We start from the raw sequence: 20,476 nt of genomic DNA, 5'->3' as shown, positions 1-20,476 counted from the left end.
TGAACCACGTAAATCTAGTTGAAGATGGAATTATTTTGCAGGGGTAGGAAGCGAATTGTTTTGATTCAACTAGAAAACAAACTGGCAACCCTGAACATTATTTTTGTGCTTTAGACCCCATGTTTTTTGATGACGTAAATGGATAGGGAGTTCCGTCAAATCATTAATGATGGTGAGATGTTTCGAAAGATATTGTTTTCTGTTTGGTAAAAGGTTCATCTTTATATCATGGTTTAAATATTATTAAAAGAAGTTAGCATGAATGTAACATAACAAAGCTCCTGCAAGGTATTTTCAGGGTCAGCTTATCATGCAAGCTATATTGTAATTTGGAAGAACTCCACTATGCTCTTGACTCCATACTCTACTTCCATCTAGACATGTGAAGTTCACTGTAAACACCCTTGATATCTAATGGTACATCCCAAATACTCATGGGATATGACATATTAGTATGGTGATTGATACCAGACCAAATTGCTATTTTATCACTCCCCATACCCTAGCTCACATGCACACACCAAGATAAAAGTGATTTAAGACCAAGAAGAATATAAAAGTTAAAAATAAACATACTTCTCTCAGCATGAAGGGTTAAATGTTGTTTATAAACATTTTAAGTCTTTCTACATTCTTTAGTTTTTCTACTTCTCATATTTTTCATCATATGGGAGGCGAGTTGGCGCAGCGTTATTCCCTCGCCTGGCACCACTGAGGTCCCGGGTTCAAGCCCCAGCGCGCCCAAGGACTCATGTGCACTTGGTTTATCCCGATTCCATGCTCGCTCTACGCAGGTTTTCTCCGAGATCTCCGGTTTCCTCCTGCTTTCAAAAAATCGGTGATTAGTTGTTTGGCTATCAAAAACTTCCTTCATCACCCAAAGGAATTTGGGGATGCATAGATAATTGGTGGATGTTACAATCTAAGTGCGGATAGGTTTGCGCCAAGTTCGGCTGCAACCAGCCTAGTTGATGCGATCTGATTGTGATGATCCACCATGGCAGCGAAATTACAGCGCTTTGATCCCTCTAAGATCTGGAAAAGGCGCTATATAAAACACCGAAATTTATTTTATTTATTTATTTATTTTCTTTTGCCTATTTTTCTTCTGCCAATTTCTTCTTCCTATAATAGCATGGACATTCTTCTAGTCTTTAATTTTACAAACTGAAAATCTTTCTACATTGCTTACTTCTTTTCCCATATAGGTTAAATGCTGTATATTTTTTTTTAATTTAATTCAAAATGAAAGTCTTTCTACATCATTTACTTTTACTACTTCTGACACCTGATGACATTGCCCTTAAAGCCATATTATAACATTTGCTGAGGAGAACGCCCTCAAAAGAATTTTTAATTCTGTTTTTTACACGATTGTAATGTACTTTAGTCAATAAAGATAATCTGCAAAAATCAAGACTTTAGGTGCTGTAGTTTTGTCAAAATCCGAGATTTTGAATAAAACGATGGAACCGGTGTTTTATTATTACGATGGAAATATCAGTCGAACTCGTATGCACAGTACGTATACGGCATGCGGGATACACATACACACACACACACCCAGAGGATCGTATCGTATTACAACCGCGGGAGTAACATGCATGGGCACTAGTAGTAAATTCCAATTTTCCATGCTTTACCTCACTTGTTTGGCTCAAAATTAAAAGGGGACATATCTGACAGTAAACGCTAACATTTTATGAAAAATAAATACTAATCTATTTTTACAGAAATGTTATAATGTGGCTTTAACTTTGGCATAACCTTCAAATTCCCCAATCTGTTTTTTAAAGACATTTCTTGTTTTTGAATTGAGATTGTAGTTTGTTGGCGAATGGGGGTTTTCCAATTCAAGACTAAAATACCTATTGTATTTCATACCTGATGTATTTAACACAATGGAAAGGGGGTTGTATGCCCTGCACTGGATCAAAAGCCATAGTTCCTGTAGCCTGAGTCACTCCGTGTAAACAAACGCCCCAATTTGCAGTCTGAGCCACAGCGGACTACCCAAAATAGTGGACATGGAAGAATACTTCTAAGGTATGACATGAAATGTGAGTAAGAATGTCTGACTTGATGTAAAGTGTAGACAAGATTTTGTTCATATAACTTGTAATGAAATTCAGGAATGTTTTTGCTACATTAAAATTTTGTTCATGTGCTTATTTTAATATGATTTCAGTGTACAATAAAGTACCTGTTACTGGGTATATACCTATTAAACTCCGTAATTAGAATGTGAGTGTGTGCATGATACTTCACGGTTGAAGAGTTGTACACCCTCCACACTTGAGGGGTCATACAAGAGGGTGGGGTATGTGTGTGGGAGTGTATAGGTGTGAAACACTAAATTATATGTTGCTCTGTGTTGATGAAGTTTAGTTTTGTCTTGAATACCATTCTATCTGCGCTATCTACTGAAGATAACAATTATGATACTATTACAGTTCTCTGAAGTTCATGATCCAAAGTAGACTTCTCCGTAGTCCACTTGCCCATTTTGCATACTCTGGCTATTACATTTAAGCATAAAACTATGATTTATAATTATTGATTTGTGTGCAACTGATAGATTTTCACATCTGTATCTGATCTTTTCAGTCACTGCACTCCCTCTGTTTGTTAGCTTCCCGAGTGGACTACTGACTTTGCCTTGCGGTTAAGATTTTTAACACGGGACTCTATGGAGAGTTAGGCCAATTTCTGGCCTAACTAAAATTGGCCATGATGTAAATGCATATTTAAATGGATCTGCCTTGTGATTGGTCGCCCATATCTCGCTATGGTTTAAATCTGCTGGGCCCGTGCCATTACCATTAACTACACCGTACACAACTATCTGTGGTATTTGCGGTGCTTTTGTGTTGACGCGAAAGTTAATCTCTCATCAAACATCTAGCGCGTCTTGTACTATACCATGCTTAGCACTTGTGGCGGGACTTGTGGTTAATGGACTGATAAACAAGTATGCTTGACAGTGTGTTTTTAGAGAGCAAAGTCCCGGGGTAAAGTTCTGCTTAAAATTCAAAGTACATAGTCGGATTTTCGGGTTCGCTATCAATAAACTGGTAGATTCCAAAATCAGAATTGTTCAGTATTAAAGTGAGCCATTATAATTATGCAAGATAATGTTGCATTCAATTACTTTTATTGTCACTAATCATCTGATATTTTTAACTCTTTATGACCATTTTACTATTGAATATGTTAATTTTAATAAACATCAGTATAATTTTGAGTTCAACGAAATGGGTTCATAATGACTAAATAATAACATATTTTTAATAAAATTCAACTATGGCATAGTCTAGATCCAAAGCTGTTGAACACATCCTAATTGATGAAAATGGGCATGTCAATAGTATCAGTGAACTTTGGCCTGGAAGTGATATTTGAACCCTATGTGAGAATTGACCATTGACCCCTATCTGACCATTTACCTCAAAGTGACCTTTGACCCAGAAGTGAACTTTAACCCTTGTGTAACCTTTGATCCAAAACTGACCATTTACCTGATCCCTATGTGACCCTACCAAGGTATATAGAGGGTGCTATTTTCACTGCCATTTTCAATGAGGTTTTGGCATATTGGGCTTTTTATGGCACATGTTGGAAGGGTGTATATGGTGTTTTGGATGTATTTGGGTGGAGATGGGCGACGTTCTAAAATATAATTTCGCATTACTTTTTTGGTTATTATGGAAAATCATTAACATATGTTGCATCAGAAAAAGAAAAATTAGTAAACAAAATGAAATAATCAGAAATAATGTGTGACATAAACGTGCAAGAAATTTAAACAATTTAAAATATTTTTTAAGAATCATATGTTAAAGGAGTATTTTGTGATCCTAGCATCCTCTTTTTATGACATTTTTCAGTACATATCCACGAAAATAGCATATTCCCAAAATTTCAGTTGATTCCGATTTTGCGTTTGCGAGTTATGCATGATTATGTGTATTACACTGCTCCATAGACAATACGTTGTAATTTCGTTCTGGTGCACCAGAACGAAATTCAAATTTCATGATATCTTTGCTAAACGAATCAATCTGCAAGAAATATTTTGTACATAAACATTATGTAGCCAGAGTATTCCAGTGATATAAAAATCTCAATTTTTTTGGAGAAAAGTGGGGGGATGAGGCTGTGGATCACGAAGTGCCCTTTTAATTCCCATACAACAAAGAATAAACTAAAGGCAATATCATATTTTAAAAATGCTGCCCTTCACCCAAAACACCCGATACAGCTATTGTGCAAAAAATTAAAGGGTCAAAGTTCAGGTAGGGGTCAACAGTCACTTCTGGGTCAATGGTCATGTAGGGGTCAAATGTCACTTCCGGGTCAAATGTCACATCTGGGGCAATGGTTACTTTTGGGTCAAAGGTCACATTTGGTCAAAGGTCAAGTACAGGTCAATTAGTCACTTCCAAGTCAAAGGTCACTTAAGGTATTTTCCTTTCCAAGTCAAAGCTCCCTTCTACAATCCCGGTCATAATTGTTCAAATTACACTTTAACATGGGTACTTCAAATCCCGGGCTTCAAATATGCCCCCATTCCCCCCGATCAATGTTGTTGTTTTGGTTTTTTTTGTCATGAACCCCTAGAAACATCCAACATTGATTGGTGGGGCAGGGGATCGAGGGTTGTAGTAGTAGGAAATGGTTCAGACTTCATGTCAAAGAAAGCGAAATTTTAATATGTCAAGTATATCAGAAATACGGTCTCAAACAGTCCTACTTTGACACAATTAAGTGTTCGAACTACTTATGTCTGGGATTGTAGGTGTCACTGATACTACTGGTGTCTGAAACAAATACATGGAAACAGCTTTATAATATATTGAGACTTGTTCAATAATCATCACATTTGCTAGGGGTGTAACCCGGAGCATATATTTCTGGCAAAATCAGGAAGGAAATAATGAAAGTGATAAATGTTAAAGCCATGTGTGATTTGCTCCACAGCGATTTTTTCCTGTGACAGCCACAAAGTTATGCTGAAACTTAAACGGAGAAATGTGGGACGGGAAAAAAACCAAAATATTTTGTGTCGCGTCGTATTTTGCAAAAATTGCAAAAATAAAAAATAAATAAATAAATAAAATATATATATTGACTGACCGACCAAGGTGTTGTTAACTATTTTTTAGCCTTAATGCTTTACATGGGGCCCTTGTTTGGACCATGCTCAGCTATATCCAGTCATCTGTACATGTACAAAACTTAGAAGTAACATAGAGTGTTATTAATTTTTGTTTTAGGTTGAAGTTCAAATGCACCAGTGATAATGGCAGATAAAATTGATACAAGTAAGTATAACTATAGTTATTAAACCTTTTTACAATACTATACAAATATTGACTGCTTTTTATTGGGGGCAGGGTCAAAATTATAGGCCCATGATGATCTCAAGACTATGCCCCGAGACGTAGCCGAGGGGCATAGTCATGGTTTTGAGATCACCGCTGGCCTATAATTTTAACCATGCCCCAATAAAAAGCAGTCAATATTTGTTTTATATACCAAATCTTAAGATTCTTGACATCTGTTTGGTTAAAAGCATCGATTTTGGGAAGAGAAATTAATAGTTTCAATGCGAACGCACACAGATTACAATCTGCGATTTCTGCGTGATTATAACGCTGTGAAAACATCAACGCGCGCGTAATATCATTTTACGCTGGGAAAAAGCGCAGTTTGATCGTGGACGCACGTGACCGGTCCATAGTTCATTTCCATGGACCGGTCCATAGTTCATTTTATGGGCATAGTTAATTCAATGACTGCACTTTCAACCAATCAGATGACAGGAATCTATATATGAGGTATATAATAGGTTATATGGAGAAAAATGCATTTTTAGGTTTAATTCTTTGAAATGGTATGTTTTTTCTCATTATTTGGCATTTTTGCATTGGAATTTGGAATATTAACAACACACAGCGTCATTATATCTTTGTGTTAAAAATTGCTGTGATAGTAGGGCGAATCCACTAGTTCTTCAACAGAGATGCCGATTTTGTTCGAGATAGGCCAAGCGACTCAGGCTAAGCACACCACATGTATGATAAGAAGATTTGTATATCTTTCCCACTACGAATGCGGCATTCCCATTCAGTACCTGAAATGACTCATTTTTACGGTCTGTTCATGCTCATTACCCTCTTTAACATTACTAACTCAGGAAAATTCAATTTTTTGTCAGATATACTGAATGGAAGTTCAATCCACTGACAAGAGATTACCATATTCTATCAACACATATTCAACAATAAGTTTTTACATAGACCAAAAATAACATTCATCCGCATGACATGAGCTAAATGGTGCCAGTGGATTGATCAGTCACAGAGTCAGAGAATACAATCAAAATACATAATCAGCCAATCATCTAAATAGTTTATTTAAAGGCGGGAGGGGGTAACCAAGTTTTTTTATTTATTTATTTATTTTTAACATTCGGCCAAAGCCAGGCTAATCCCAATAGTGCTCCTAAATTCAAGGGATGCCATCCGGATATGACGGGACAGGGATATGGGAAGAAGTCCGATTTTAGATGCAGGAGGTAAACCGGAGCACCCGGAGAAAAACCTGCGAGGACGAGCATGGATCGCCAACCAAACTCACATGTGGCGCCGCGGGGAATTGAACCCCGGCCTCAGCGGTGAGAAGCGAGTGAGAAGACCACTACACTAACCCGCCCTTGGTTTAGGATATGGATTGTCTTCAAACTTACATACAATGTCAAATGTTTTCTGAGTCGTAGTTTAGGGTGTGCTCTGCTATGAATGATTAATGAAACTAAAGCAAAATATACCTCATTTTAAAACCAGTCTTTAAATTGGGCCAAACTTTTTGAGCCAAGAAAGTTTGTTACAAAATTGAGACAAACTTTTCTAAGATGGAGATGAACATGTCTTAGAGTCAGTTCATACCGAGTTCAATTATTCTTAACCACATGTACCAATACATTTGTGTACAATCTTGTTTTTAAATGGCTTGATATTTCAGCTTTTTCTGCAGCGCAGTCCATGCCATATACTCAGGTATATACCATGACAAATGGACCAGCTTTCCATGTTATCAATGGCAACATTTTTCAAGTGGAATCTGATGCCATGATAATTGCGAAGGACACAGATGACAGTTTGCAGGAATTCTGTCTTTCTGGCTATTTCTTTGGTAAGTGATAATGAAATATGGCAATTAAGATAGTAAATGTGCTAACCTGTAACCTTAGGTCTAATGTCAATTACAACTTGGTAGTACATATGTGCAAATCATTCTAAAAGAAGAAATGGCGCCTTTTTATTGAAATATCCCGTTTTCATAGTTCTGACCACCGTTTCCAAAGAGGGGTGTGTCCGACAACCATATGTAAGACTTTTGTTTCAAATTTGGTCGTATATAAACAGTTCAAATCCTATTGCAACTATTATTATGTTTTGGTAAATCCAAGTGTGTGAAAATATTGGATAAAAATTCCGAAACATGATAATACTGAATGCTTAATACGCCCAATATTTTATTGGTCTCACTATTGAGTTTTAAAATATTTGACTCAACTATGTCTCATCCAATATTTTAAAACTCATAGCTTGACCAATAAATTCTGCTTACTCCACACTCTGAGCATAATCAAACCGGCTGCTGAGGAGACTACAGATCGGTGTTGGTGACCCATGCATGGCTTAGGCAATAGAAACAAATTGCCGTATTCATTCCAATAAGCGCCCAGGTTGCTTTACAAAGTCATTTTGGGTGGGCCCTTATTTTTTACCTGGTTTACCTTATTTTTTCGTAAGGACCGTTTATTAGAGACAAATTTACCTACATTATAATAGGGTCCAGAGACCTTCTAGTAGCTTTTCTGATGCAGTAAATGCATTGCAAGTTTACACATCAAATCCTCAAGCTATTTCACTGTATCAACGTCTATCAGTCACTTCAACATTAACGGTACCCTTTAGCAATGTGGGTGGGCACTTATTGGGGTATGGGCGCTTATTGGAGCGAATACGGTAGTTCGATCTTTCAATCGAACATCGATGCTTGGTCGATCCTTATTTACGAAATCAATTAATTAACTGGTAATTTTTACAACCTATGAATATTTGCCTATATTGATATTGACCAATATAAATTTAGCATTAATTTTGATTAATTAGTTGTTAGCATCGAAGCAACATCAACGGTCGATCCAAAGATCAGACAAATTTGGTTCTGGTGCCTTAGTGACCTAACCTTTTGATATTGTCCCTGTGAGCTCTCACCATTTTGGTTTGACAAGCACACCAAAACATTGGCAAGAACTTTTATTGTAGTTATTGTTGATATATTGTTTTTGTATGTTCCTTGTTTATTTCGTTTTGGAAGTGTTTTCTTATCCTTACACATATCTATAGGTGGAGATGTTTTCAAGAGAGAGCTTTCAGATCTTCAAACAGCAACATCAAATGTTGGATCAACTTTTGTACTATCTGGTAATGGGTTCTTATGTAGCAATGTAATTTTAATCACTATACCAAGTGTGAACAGGGATGTTGAGAAAGAATTTGGTCAAGGATTACGAGCTGCTTTAGCAAATAGTCTGCAAGTTGCAGATAGTATTAATGCCAGCACAATAACTTTACCTGCAATGGGAGCTAAGGACATCACAGGATTAATAGTAGAAAAAGGATGTCCACTTATGGTTGATGTACTGGTGAAAGATTTCCGTGGGAATCCATCTAGTACCATCAAGGTCATCAAATTTGTAGAGATGACAACAGAGATGGCACAGGCTTTGACAAAAGCTTTTGAAAATTATGCAGAGGTTAGAGTATCTGCTACAAAGACAAAGGAGGATTACAAAGGTAAAATAATTTGAACTATTTATTCTGATTGAATATATATAGTAGTATACTTGACCTTATTCTAGAATACTATACACTAACAGGAGGAGTATACTAAAAGTATGCAGGCCATTTCACGAACATTCTTGTTCCAACCATATCCAAATAGCTAACAATGAATTGGAAGTTTAGATTTCCCATCATTTTCACTGATAATCGAGAATTGGCATCTGCATTTTTGAGGCACTTAATTTTCCTTGTATTTTTAGCAAAGCCCAGCATTAAAGCCATATTATAACATTTCTGTAAAAAAAGATTAGTATCTATTTTCCATAAAATGTTAGCTTTTACTGTCAGATATGTCCCCTTTTAATTTTGAGCCGAACAAGCGAGGTAAAGCATAGAAAATTGGGATTTACTACTAGCGCCCATGCATGTTACTTCCGCGGTTGTAATGCGGTGCGATCCTCTGGGTGTGTGTGTATGTGTATCCCACACGCCGTGTACGTACTGAGCATACGTGTTCGACTAATATTTCCATCGTAATAATAAAACACCGGTTCCATCGTTTTATTCAAAATCTCGGATTTTGACAAAACTACAGCACCTTAAGTCTTGATTTTTGCAAAGTATCTTTATTGACTAAAGTACATTACAATCGTGTAAAAACCAGAATTTAAAAAATTTTTGAGGGCGTTCTCCTCAGCAAATGTTATAATATGGGTTTAATTTATTTTTGCTTTATTCTAGCAGCAATTCTAAAAGTTAAAGTGACTCAATTTTGCCTGGCGTACAGCAGTGTAAGTTTTTACCACCAATTCAAGGTCATGCACCAACTGAATGCAGAATGAAGATGATGCAAATCATGGTACAACACTATAGTAGTCAGTTCTGCTTGCTCCCAAGAAATGGGTGTGTAGTCACAAGTTGGTAGTTTCGAGACTCCTGGCTTCTGAATTGATGAAAATGTTGTTGTATTAAAAATGTATTAGCTAACATGGCAGAAATTTTGAATTCGGATACAAATTTAGGAATTCTATACTAGTTGAATCAATTATGTTCTTAAAATGCCTTGAATATCTTACTCCTCCTTGAAAGCCTGTAATTACAACTTGGTATTAAATTAAATTGTGTCCTGAATTGAAGCACTAAAACCAAAATTAGCTTTCATTTATCCTTTCATGACATTGCTTTATAATACTTGTACAGATACACCTGCTGAGATCATAGCTCGTGGGCCAGTGGCTCTTGAGGCTTACCTGAAGGCATCACAGGATGGCACCAAATCTGTGTACAGAACTCGACTCATGCTTGTTGGTCAAGAAAGAGTTGGGAAGACAAGTCTCATGAAAACCATCACTGGACAAAGGTAGAAAAAATGCCTTAATGTAATAATGTTGGATTAACAAATTTTATATTTGGATTAAAAATGTAAATTCTTTTGTGTATTTCAGGATCTTCATCCCCACCCCCCACATGAATCTACATGAGGGCAAGTACTTCCTCCCCTCATTGCCTCCTTGAAAAAGTCTTGTGCCACCACATGTCAAGTTATTCTTGACCTTATTTTGTCATTTTATGTTGCAGGTTTAATGAATCTGAAGGAATAACTGATGGTGTTGATGCTAGAACATTTGTACAGGTCTCCCAAAACAAGGACAATCCATGGGGAATACAAGAGACGGCCAGCACAGGTATTATCTCTTTGTAGACCTCAAGTATATATACCTAGGTTTAACCGAGCTCATCTGGTGATGGCAGTGGGTAGGGGAGATGAGGAGAACCGTATGGAGGTAGTATATGTACATTAGTTGTCATCATAGTATATGTTGTTTGTTTGTAAATTTATATTGCTACTGCCATTCGTAACTCACATGTGTTGTGTATATCTGTCCTGTATCTTACTATCTTATGTGTCATCTAATCAGTAGATCCACACTGTAGTAATTTTGTTGGTTTCCAAACCTGCTATATAGATTTTGCCAAACATGTGGAGAATCAGTACACAGATACAGTTTCTGCCTTGATGGTACGACAGTTTCTGGAACTTGAAGACAAACTTGAAAGTAAAGAGCCAAAAACTGACCAGAACTTAGAACAGACCATTACAGAAGGCCATGAAGCAGATAACACCAGCCCAAACAGAGTGCAAGATTTTGCTGACGGAGACCAGACAATTGAATTATCAAATATGATTGATGGTGACGAATCAGGACAAGTATCAGAGGGCACCATATCTGGAGCAGATGTTCAAGGTATTGTCTATCTTGTCTAGTCAGAAAGATTTAAATGATTTAGAAATTCAATTTTGTCATTAGCCATCTACAAGTATATTTAACTCAATTGGATTTACTTTTGAACTTAGAGTCTGTGTTTTTTTCTTATTGCAGCACACCCAACAATTGTACCAGAAACCATTTCAAAGAAATTACAACAACAACTGCAGTTGACCCAAGATGATGCTAATGTACACCAGAGTGTCCCAGAATTCCAGATATGGGATTTTGCTGGGCAAGATGTATACTATACGACACATCAGGTATGTATGAAACTAGAAGTATTCAGTCTATTCAAAACACTTGGTACAATAGGCACACCTCCAATGGAAACAGGAAAGACTCAGTCTATTTTTTTTGAAAATATGTCAAATAAAAAAAAAAAAAAAAATGTATAATGTATTTTAAATCTTTCTTTCATGGCATCTCAGGTTTTCCTTAGCAACCGAGCCATCTACATTGTTGTGTTTGATCTACGTCTTGACCTTAGTAGACCTGTCAAAGTTCAGATCGCCAACATGGACAAGGTATGTTATACCATAGATTTTCAATACCAATCTATGGTTAAACAATCTTTGTTACATTCATCATCGGCTTATTGTGTACACCTACCAACATCTTTAATCATCAATAGCATCATCATCATCAACATCATTATTTATTTATTTATTTATTTATATTTATTTATTTATTTATTTGTTTGTTTTTTAATTTTTTAATTTATTTATTCAATCATAAATTCATGCATTCATTCATTGTTTTTTGGCTTTGAAGATCCTTGTGTGAATTGTTATAGATATTTCAATATTTCAGAAATAGCAGTATTTTAATTGATTAAAGAGATATGAAGGTATTCAATAATTTTCAAAGCACATCTAATAAGCTTTGCATGTTTGCAGAAGCATAACAATGGAGTAACTTAATTAAATATGAAAAGTGATTTGATTTCAGTCTAGACTAGACAAACAGACTATATGAATTGAACTATAACATTGTTTTGAATCTCAAATACTCCTTACATTTCGCTCTCAAATGGTTGTCCTTTTCTCTATTATACTCTCCAATCATGAAGCAATAAAATACACAATTCAAAAGAAAAGTTTTGATGTGTACAGCAGTAGTGATTCAGCTACCAAACATGTAAAAGAGCAATGGCAATCAGAGGCACTTGTATGTAATTACTGTTAAATCTTTGATACTTTCCCAGGTGGAGTCACGATTCCATGAGTTATCAGGCCTTGGATTCTTGGATTTTTGGATGCAGTCTATCTATGCCTATGCTACAACCAACAAGCAAATCTATGATGCAAATAAACCTCAGCTATCACCTCCAATATTTATTGTGGGAACTCACCGAGATAGCTCTGATATCAGCACTGATCCACAAGAAAGGAAAAGATTGGTAAGCATTAGCGACTGTTTACTTTGAAATGCTGCTTAATGAAATAACAAGATTAAGTTCTTGTAATAGTTTTTGTTCTCTATTGTCACAGATAACAACAAAGTTCCAAAGCATCAGTGACATGATTTCTGGCAAGCCTTATGAACAGCATGTAGTCAGCAGATTTTATGCTGTAGAGAACAGCTCAGATGATCAAACAGATACAGAGGTAAGCAGCATGCAAGTTATTTAGTACTTAATATACCATAAAGAACCAGTGGCGGCGCCACGGGGGGCATGGGGGGCGCAAATGTCAGAACTCAACCCCCCCTGTTGCCCCCCAGTAAAAACCAAAAATTATGAAAAATACCACTTTTTACTACAATTTTGCACAAAATTTGTTGATTTTTGCCCCCCCTGAAATTCACTATGCCCCCAAACAAATTCCTGGTGCCGCCACTGTAAAGAACAGCTGTAATGACAGGGAAATACAAGATCTCCAATATTAAGGCAGATATAGGGTCAGAAGTCAGCATTTAAGTATCAGATTTTTTAATTAGAAGAGCTCATAGTATGAAAGGTTAAAAGCCATAATGTACGATTTCCTTCCAATTTTAAATTTGTTATTCTATACTCAAAATGCTGAAATAATACTAGTAATAATTTTTGGGAAGGGTTTATGTCCATTTTGAAGTGAAGGAAACCCCTACTAGTTATTTTGGCCATTTAGCATGCAGTTCTATAGGAGGAAATAAAGTCATAATTCATGAATTATGACTTTATGGGAAACTTTGCTCTGTTGAAAAACAAACACAACAAATTTGGCTGATTCCATGTAGATGCAAGTTAGGACATGCATAAACATTACAAATATGCCAAAAAATCAGGTTTGGGAAAAAAATTCATATAATAAGATTGTACATTAAGGCTCTAAGTCTTCAAGCCATATTGTGACAATTGTTTAGGAGGACCCCTCAATATAGTTCAAAATTCTGTTTTTTACACGATAATGTACTTCAGTAAAGTAACATATACCCTGCACAAATCAAGACTTTAGGTGCTTTAGTTTGGTCAAATTCTGAGATTTTCAATAAACCGTCTGATCAGGACGGTTTATTATTACGATGGAAATATAAGTCAAACGCATATGCAATGTTTATAACACATAATCATACTTACTTTATATATTATGAATGTATGTTGGTTTGTTTCAGCTGTCCTTCTTAAGGGAGCATATATTTTCAGTTACAAGCCAGGAGACATACATGGGAGAGGAGATTCCACTTAGATGGCTTACATTTGAGAAATCTGTAGCAGAGGCTATCAGTGGAGGTCAACATTTCATGAAACTGGCACAGGTACAATAATTGACAGATATGTGCATATAAAAAATGTCTCATTCAATAGATAGGAAATTAATCTTTGTATATAATTATCACATGTTTTTGCACAAATATTGGACTTCACAAGCAGTGGACTTATAGTATACAAATATTTACTGCTCTATATTCGGGATCTGGTGGAATCTATTGGTCCCCTCAGTGAACTGGAAACCGTGAGTCTACTATTTTCGTGAGATCGCCAGGTTTTATATCCTTTATTAATATTCTTTGTTCATTGATTTGTTAAAATATTAGAAATGCAATGCCTTTATCATAGACAGGCCTAGGCATACATGTAGGCTAGGCCCAGTCAAGGCGAGATGCACTTGGCGAGATGCACCGACCACTAGGAACTGCGACACGGCACTGAGGTCATACACGCTCAGAGGAAATAGTAAAACCATTTCCCCGGAAAATAGTACTTGAATAGTAACCCATTCCCTCTCACCAAGTTAAACTATTAGAGTTTTATGTTGAATGTTTTTTTTTTAAAAAAACACTTGTCTTGTATAAAACAGGTACAAGCTATGAGCAGAGACCTTGGAATCCAATCAGACACAGAACTGTTCACAATGCTGCATTTCTATCATGATCTTGGCACCATTATCTACTTCGGAGGCAATGGTAATACCAACAAATACCTACAGGACATGGTCATCTTGGACCCACAGTGGCTTATTGACATATTCAAAAGAATTATTACAGTTCTACCACGGCACCAACAGGTAAACATTTATGAAATACATTTAATATTTATATCCATGCTCAAGCAAGTATCAACAATATATTTTTCATTCTGTGACATTTCTATGTTTATCTTTCAGTGGGCCACACTGAAGACCAAATGGCGAAGATTGAAGGAAGAAGGCATCTTAGAAGATTGTCTTATTGATCACATGTGGCATGATCTCTTGCCTCAGAAGCCTGCTCTCTTGGCTCTCATGGAGATGTTTGATTTGCTCTGTCCACAAACAGCCACTGAGAAGGTCAGTGAAGTTCTATGTCAGGCCTTCTCAACTGGCGGCGCGCGCGCTACTTGTGGCGCTTGGAGTTAGTCGAAGTGGCGCATGGTAAATTTTTCACATATATTTTTAACAACGGTGTTCGGTCGCGCACGCTCTCCCTCGCAAAATACTCCCTTAACATGATGGCACTTCATGATCACTCAAATTTCCCAGTTGGCGCTTCAAATAAACTAGTTGAGAAGGCCTGTTCTATGTTGTTGTCATGGCTTTTTTTTTTTCTTGGCTTTTTTGTATTTTGTATATTTACTTTGTTTTTTAGGGAATAGTGACTAACTTGATACATCTTAGTTAAAACGACAAACATATAATTTCACTATTTCATCTTATATACAGGGTAAAGCTGGCTATTATGTTCCAGCTTGCTTACAGCCTTGTGTGGTTGAGAATATGCATCAGGAACTGACTGGAAAGAGAAGCAACATCATATTCTACATAGACTTACAAGGATTCCTGCCTGGTACATTTTAAGTTGCTTTTAGATTCAAAAACTAAATCTTGTTTGGAAGTAGCTTGAAATAGTAAATAAGAAAAGTGTAGAATGTTCAGAGGTGGAGAACTGTAGTATATATATACTATATTATAAGCTACATTGCTACGTAGTAATTTATTTCTGAAAGCAGTTGAAATGCAAAAAAAAATGGATTTTGTGAGGTAGTTTTATAAGACTAATTTAAGTTGAGGGATGCTCAAAGACAATCTTATTGTTGTTGTTGTTATTAGTATTATTGTTACTTATGGATGTCCAGCTTTAGATATGATGCCCTTCGGTAATCACGGTTCTTGCTATTTCTCTACCAGTTTTACAGTTTCCACTCCTTTAGGTCCTTTTGTAATATGCCGCCCCATCTGTTTTTTGGTCTTCCCTTGGGACTTGAGCTCTTTAAAAGACCACACAGGGTTAGACTCTTACCATCAGCATACGAAGATCAAGACTGTGTTAAGGAATGGCACCAATCAAGCAGTCAGAATCAGCATATATTGCCAAGTAGTTGAACAACACATTCACTTAGAGACTGTTCACAAACACTTGTTGCCCCCCCCCCTTTGCCGCCCCATCTGTTTTTTGGTCTTCCCTTGGGACTTGAGCTCTTTAAAAGACCACACAGGGTTAGACTCTTACCATCAGCATACGAAGATCAAGACTGTGTTAAGGAATGGCACCAATCAAGCAGTCAGAATCAGCATATATTGCCAAGTAGTTGAACAACACATTCACTTAGAGACTGTTCACAAACACTTGTTGCCCCCCCCCTTTTGACATGAAAATTATGAGTCAACCCCATAGAAAAGCATATAAACTCAATTTTCCCAGGAAAATTTGTGGTCATTTTTTTCAGGGCCCCCTTAGGAGGGTCAAAACTTTCCAGGCCCCCCCTTTTTTTGCATCAGGCCCCCAACAAATGTTTGTGAACAGTCCCTTAGTAGTACCTTCCACATCAATACCTGACTTCAACCATCGTATTGAAAAGGCCAGTTTTGTGTTAATTATTATTATTACTATAATTTAAAAACAGATGGACTCTTTCATCGCTTGTTGGTGCATGCTGCTCGTTGGTCCCAACAACAGAGTCGACAGACACCACACTTGTTCTATCGCTACGGCAACTTCAGCCTTGATAATGAACATCATTTCCAACTGGAGATGCAAACTACTAAACCAGTATGTATCAAGGTGAGTGAATAAGTAACAAGCTTACTTTGGACAATGATGTCTGCTCTTCTGCATCACAAAATTTATCCATTTGGACAGATCTACTGTACCAAAAACTTATGAATGATACATGTTTGTGGAACTTACTATTTACCAATGTTGGCATGTGTATATTTCAGGTGACAGTAAGCAAGACTCCTGTGATATCTGCAGGAGGTATGCGAGACAGAGGCAACATCGGGGATGCTCCACCTGATCCTAAGGCATGCACTTCTGTAAGTACTAGTGAATATATAAATTGTTATCTTTGATCAGACCAACGTTTGAGGTAAAGGCCACCAAGCTTGCATTCCAAATGGCTGTGATGGGCAAAAGTATTTTCATTGCTGTGTTAATATCTAAAGAACAGTTGATACATTTTACCATATTTCAAAAGCATAAATGGTACAAAGACAAATTGGTATTATTTGATAACTTATTAGTGCGCATGTTTGGCACAACCTGTTACACGCCAAACATAAACATCGCATTTAGAATGAAAGTTTCCTGAGCGTATAGGGAAATTATCTGGAGGTACATTATTTGCCCTCTAACAAACATGGCGGAGTAGGTACTCTTTATCTTTAGTTCTATAACTCATTGTTTGTTTGTTTTCGTAATGCAGGTAAAAACATTTCTTGCTGATGCTCTCAATGAGCTAACCTTAACTTGGATTCATGGAATCAAGTATGAGTTCTCCATAGTCTGTCCTTGTAACGACTTGTCTCCATCATCAGATGCATCCAGATGCTGCCATCTGCTTCCTCTAGAAGATTGTCTCAATGAGTCAAAGGTCAAATGCAACGAGAAACAGGTGTGGGTTGACACAGAGGTCTTCAAGACGTGGTTTCAGAGTAAAAGGAAGTGTAACATGTCCAAGCAAGGTATGTAATTGAGTCAAGTTTGAACTTGTCTCTCATATCCACTTTTAAAACATGACAAATGGTACAAATGATAGATTGAAAAAGTGCTCCTTGGTCTGTTCATTTGTATGTATATTCTCTTGGTCGGGCTGACGTCACAAAGGGGAAATAGCCTTGTAAAACCAGTGTGCGCATGTGCAGCGCATGTGCAGTTCCCCTTTCTCGAGCTGGTTGCTATGGGCGCCCTTGTACAAAGGGGACGAAGGGGACAATGTTCCCGGATGTCCGACCGAGTGAATCATGATTAATACATCAAACCATTACTAAGCATTCCTTTGTTTACATCACATACTGTAATCACTCGATAACAAGCTCTTCTGAAATTGTACTAATGTCCGCCGCTTTATCAACTGAGCTAATGGGGTTGAGACACAAATTTGTAGGTTTACTTGTTTGTATCAATGATTTGCTCAAAACCCTTTACACTTTTGTGGATGGTGCTCTTCATGTTTGCATGTTTTCAAAAGCACTCAATAGTAAGCACATATACTCAGAAACCGTGGTTTTGGGGTGTTATGCACCTCCCCCCCAAAAAAAAAACAAAAAAAAATGCCAAAGGCCCAGAAAGTCCCCTTTTCGGACCCAAATGTCCCATTTGCGAGCATACCGAGCAAAAAAATAGAGGTTTTTATGCCTTTTTGGTCCAAAAATGTCCAAATCTGCCCCTCCAGTCCAAAAAGGTCCAAATTTTTTTTTTAAAGTCCATTTTTTCAAAATCAGCACCCCCCAAAAAAATCCTGCCTACGGGCCTGCATATACTTGTTATCGAGTGATTACAGAATTGTGTATGATATATGTGCATTTAGTAAAATATTTCCAATTTGTTTGCTGTTTGTTTACTTCAGATGAGGCCACAAATGCCATCAGTGAAAGACCCAACCACTGTCTAACAGAAGCAAGTAACAGTGGTGTTCTAACAACAGAAACTACCAATGGTGTTCAAATCAGCAAAACAAGAATTTATGGAAACCAACCATGTGCAAGAAGAGATATGTATAACATATCTGGTGATTTGCACATTCATGTCCAAGATATGGATTTCAAAGAAGATATGCTGTAATATTTAATTAAATATTTTGCAGAGGAGCTCTGAGACAGGCGACGAGTGGCATGATAGAGCCCGCAACTTGTGAAACCATCCGGCCGTATGGCATTTTCCATATACTCGGTTAGTTTTGTGGGGTTCATTATCGAACCCCAATGGTTTTAGCTTGTATTTATATTATTTATTAACATAGGCCTATTTGTTCGTGATATTTCAAGCGTTTTAAAATTTCAAAATAATCCAATTCAATTACACGGTTGACGATGGAAATTTACTGAATTTAGAGAATGCACGTCATTCACCACCTGCTCTGAGGTAAACAGGCTTCATTTTCTTTGTATACACGGAGGGAGCAAATAGTTTGTTCTTGAATGATGTATACACTCTCCACAGTAAATGAAAGTTTAGATTCCCCATAAATGCCCAAGAAAATGTGTTATGGCCAAAGCACCTTCAAACAATATGTAGCCCCGATGTAGCTGCCATTAAAAAAAATGTTTAATTATTCACTTCCCCAATGATGACCGCAACTGGACTGTATCATGATTCTCAAGAATTATAGCTTTGAATTCGCTGTCGAAGTGACGTTATAATCAGATTAACTACCATAGCAATAGATGAATACAATTTTTGAATAGATCGCCATGCACTACAAGCAGGTTGCACGCATCACATGTGTATGTCTGCAATCATAGATTGAATACAATACTGCTCTTTTCAAAGATACTAATCTTACAGGTGCGAGTGATCAGCATTTCTTTGACATCTATGGTTCGATGCATAGGTACCACGTGAACATTGTAGTGCAGGGCGATCTATTCAAAAATTGTATTCATTAGATGCAAATACAATCATGGTTAAATTCTATGAATAACTCTTGGGCCTCATCATTGCTATGTGCACAGCACTGTTTTCATTGGTTCGCTGGAATTCTTCCATCTTGACTCCATCACTATGAAACCCCTTGAGGGCTCATGGAAAAGATATACACATTTTCTATAGACAGGTGGCTATGGTATGCTTGACCATTTAAGATCTTTTGTTCTACTGTAAAATTTATGCCATGTCCTTAGAGTGGAGTTGACTCGCTGACTCAATTGAACGGTTTTAGAATTAAAAAATGTTGTTTCATATTACATAATACTACATATTTATTATTATTTGTGCAAATTTCATGTTTATGTGCTTAACCAATTGAGTCATCAAAACCTTGATGTATGTCTAAAAGAGGGAACTGAAATGACATTATTTAATTGAATACATGAATACAAAACCCACCCAAGTCCATGGGAAGAGATTTTTGAGAGAAAAACCTGTGTATCATTTTAATTCCTTCAGTTAGATTTACCTGGTCAATATGGTAAGTTTTACATGCAAATGAGTGGATTAACCTGTATTAGGTATGACGATTAGCATTTCAGGGACTTCGTGGGGTTCATTTTAAATTTTGGACTCGGGTGGTTTTTTTAATCATATACAAAGACATCAATGTTAGAATGAAATTACCACTAGTAAGATAATACAAAATAAAGCACACAGGTATTTATAATGTTGATAAGCATTCTGTCATGTAATATAAACCACACACTTTCCTTTATTAAACCCGCTTTTTTTCAAAAGTCACTCTCTAGCAATGAATGTGTTACAAGTGGACTTTTATACATACTGGATTTCAATCAATGTGTTACAAGACTCAAATCATGGAATTGGGTGGTTCTTTCATACATGCTATTTTTCACATGCTCAATAGACACAGAGGATGAATTTGAGTTGTTCTTATAGCAACAATTTCCCATGCTTAACTTAATTTAGCCAACGTATGGACTTGGGTGGGCTTTGTATTCATATATTCAATTGAATACTTTGACCCTGATATATGTCTAAAAGAGTGAACCAAAATGATAT

The 20,476-nt window shown here is 36.7% G+C and overlaps 1 protein-coding gene across 1 annotated transcript; it reads left to right on the top strand.

The window, feature by feature from the left end:
- Positions 1-1,965: 1,965 nt before the first annotated feature.
- Positions 1,966-19,686, top strand: LOC140153029 (uncharacterized). Its single transcript, XM_072175620.1, has 19 exons — positions 1,966-2,060; positions 5,277-5,324; positions 7,027-7,197; positions 8,421-8,870; positions 10,059-10,218; positions 10,437-10,543; positions 10,826-11,104; positions 11,240-11,388; positions 11,557-11,652; positions 12,333-12,527; positions 12,619-12,735; positions 13,721-13,864; positions 14,407-14,613; positions 14,713-14,874; positions 15,247-15,370; positions 16,428-16,585; positions 16,744-16,839; positions 17,229-17,487; positions 18,372-19,686. Exons 2-19 carry the CDS (start codon positions 5,303-5,305, stop codon positions 18,584-18,586), a joined length of 3,111 nt encoding a protein of 1,036 aa, XP_072031721.1. The 5' UTR covers positions 1,966-2,060; positions 5,277-5,302; the 3' UTR covers positions 18,587-19,686.
- Positions 19,687-20,476: the final 790 nt, after the last annotated feature.

The sequence above is a fragment of the Amphiura filiformis genome, chromosome 5 (assembly GCF_039555335.1).
Source record: "Amphiura filiformis chromosome 5, Afil_fr2py, whole genome shotgun sequence".
In the NCBI taxonomy this organism is placed as follows: Eukaryota; Metazoa; Echinodermata; class Ophiuroidea; order Amphilepidida; family Amphiuridae; genus Amphiura; species Amphiura filiformis.
Note: the sequence above shows the minus strand (reverse complement) of the source record. Positions and strands in the feature narration are given on the sequence as shown.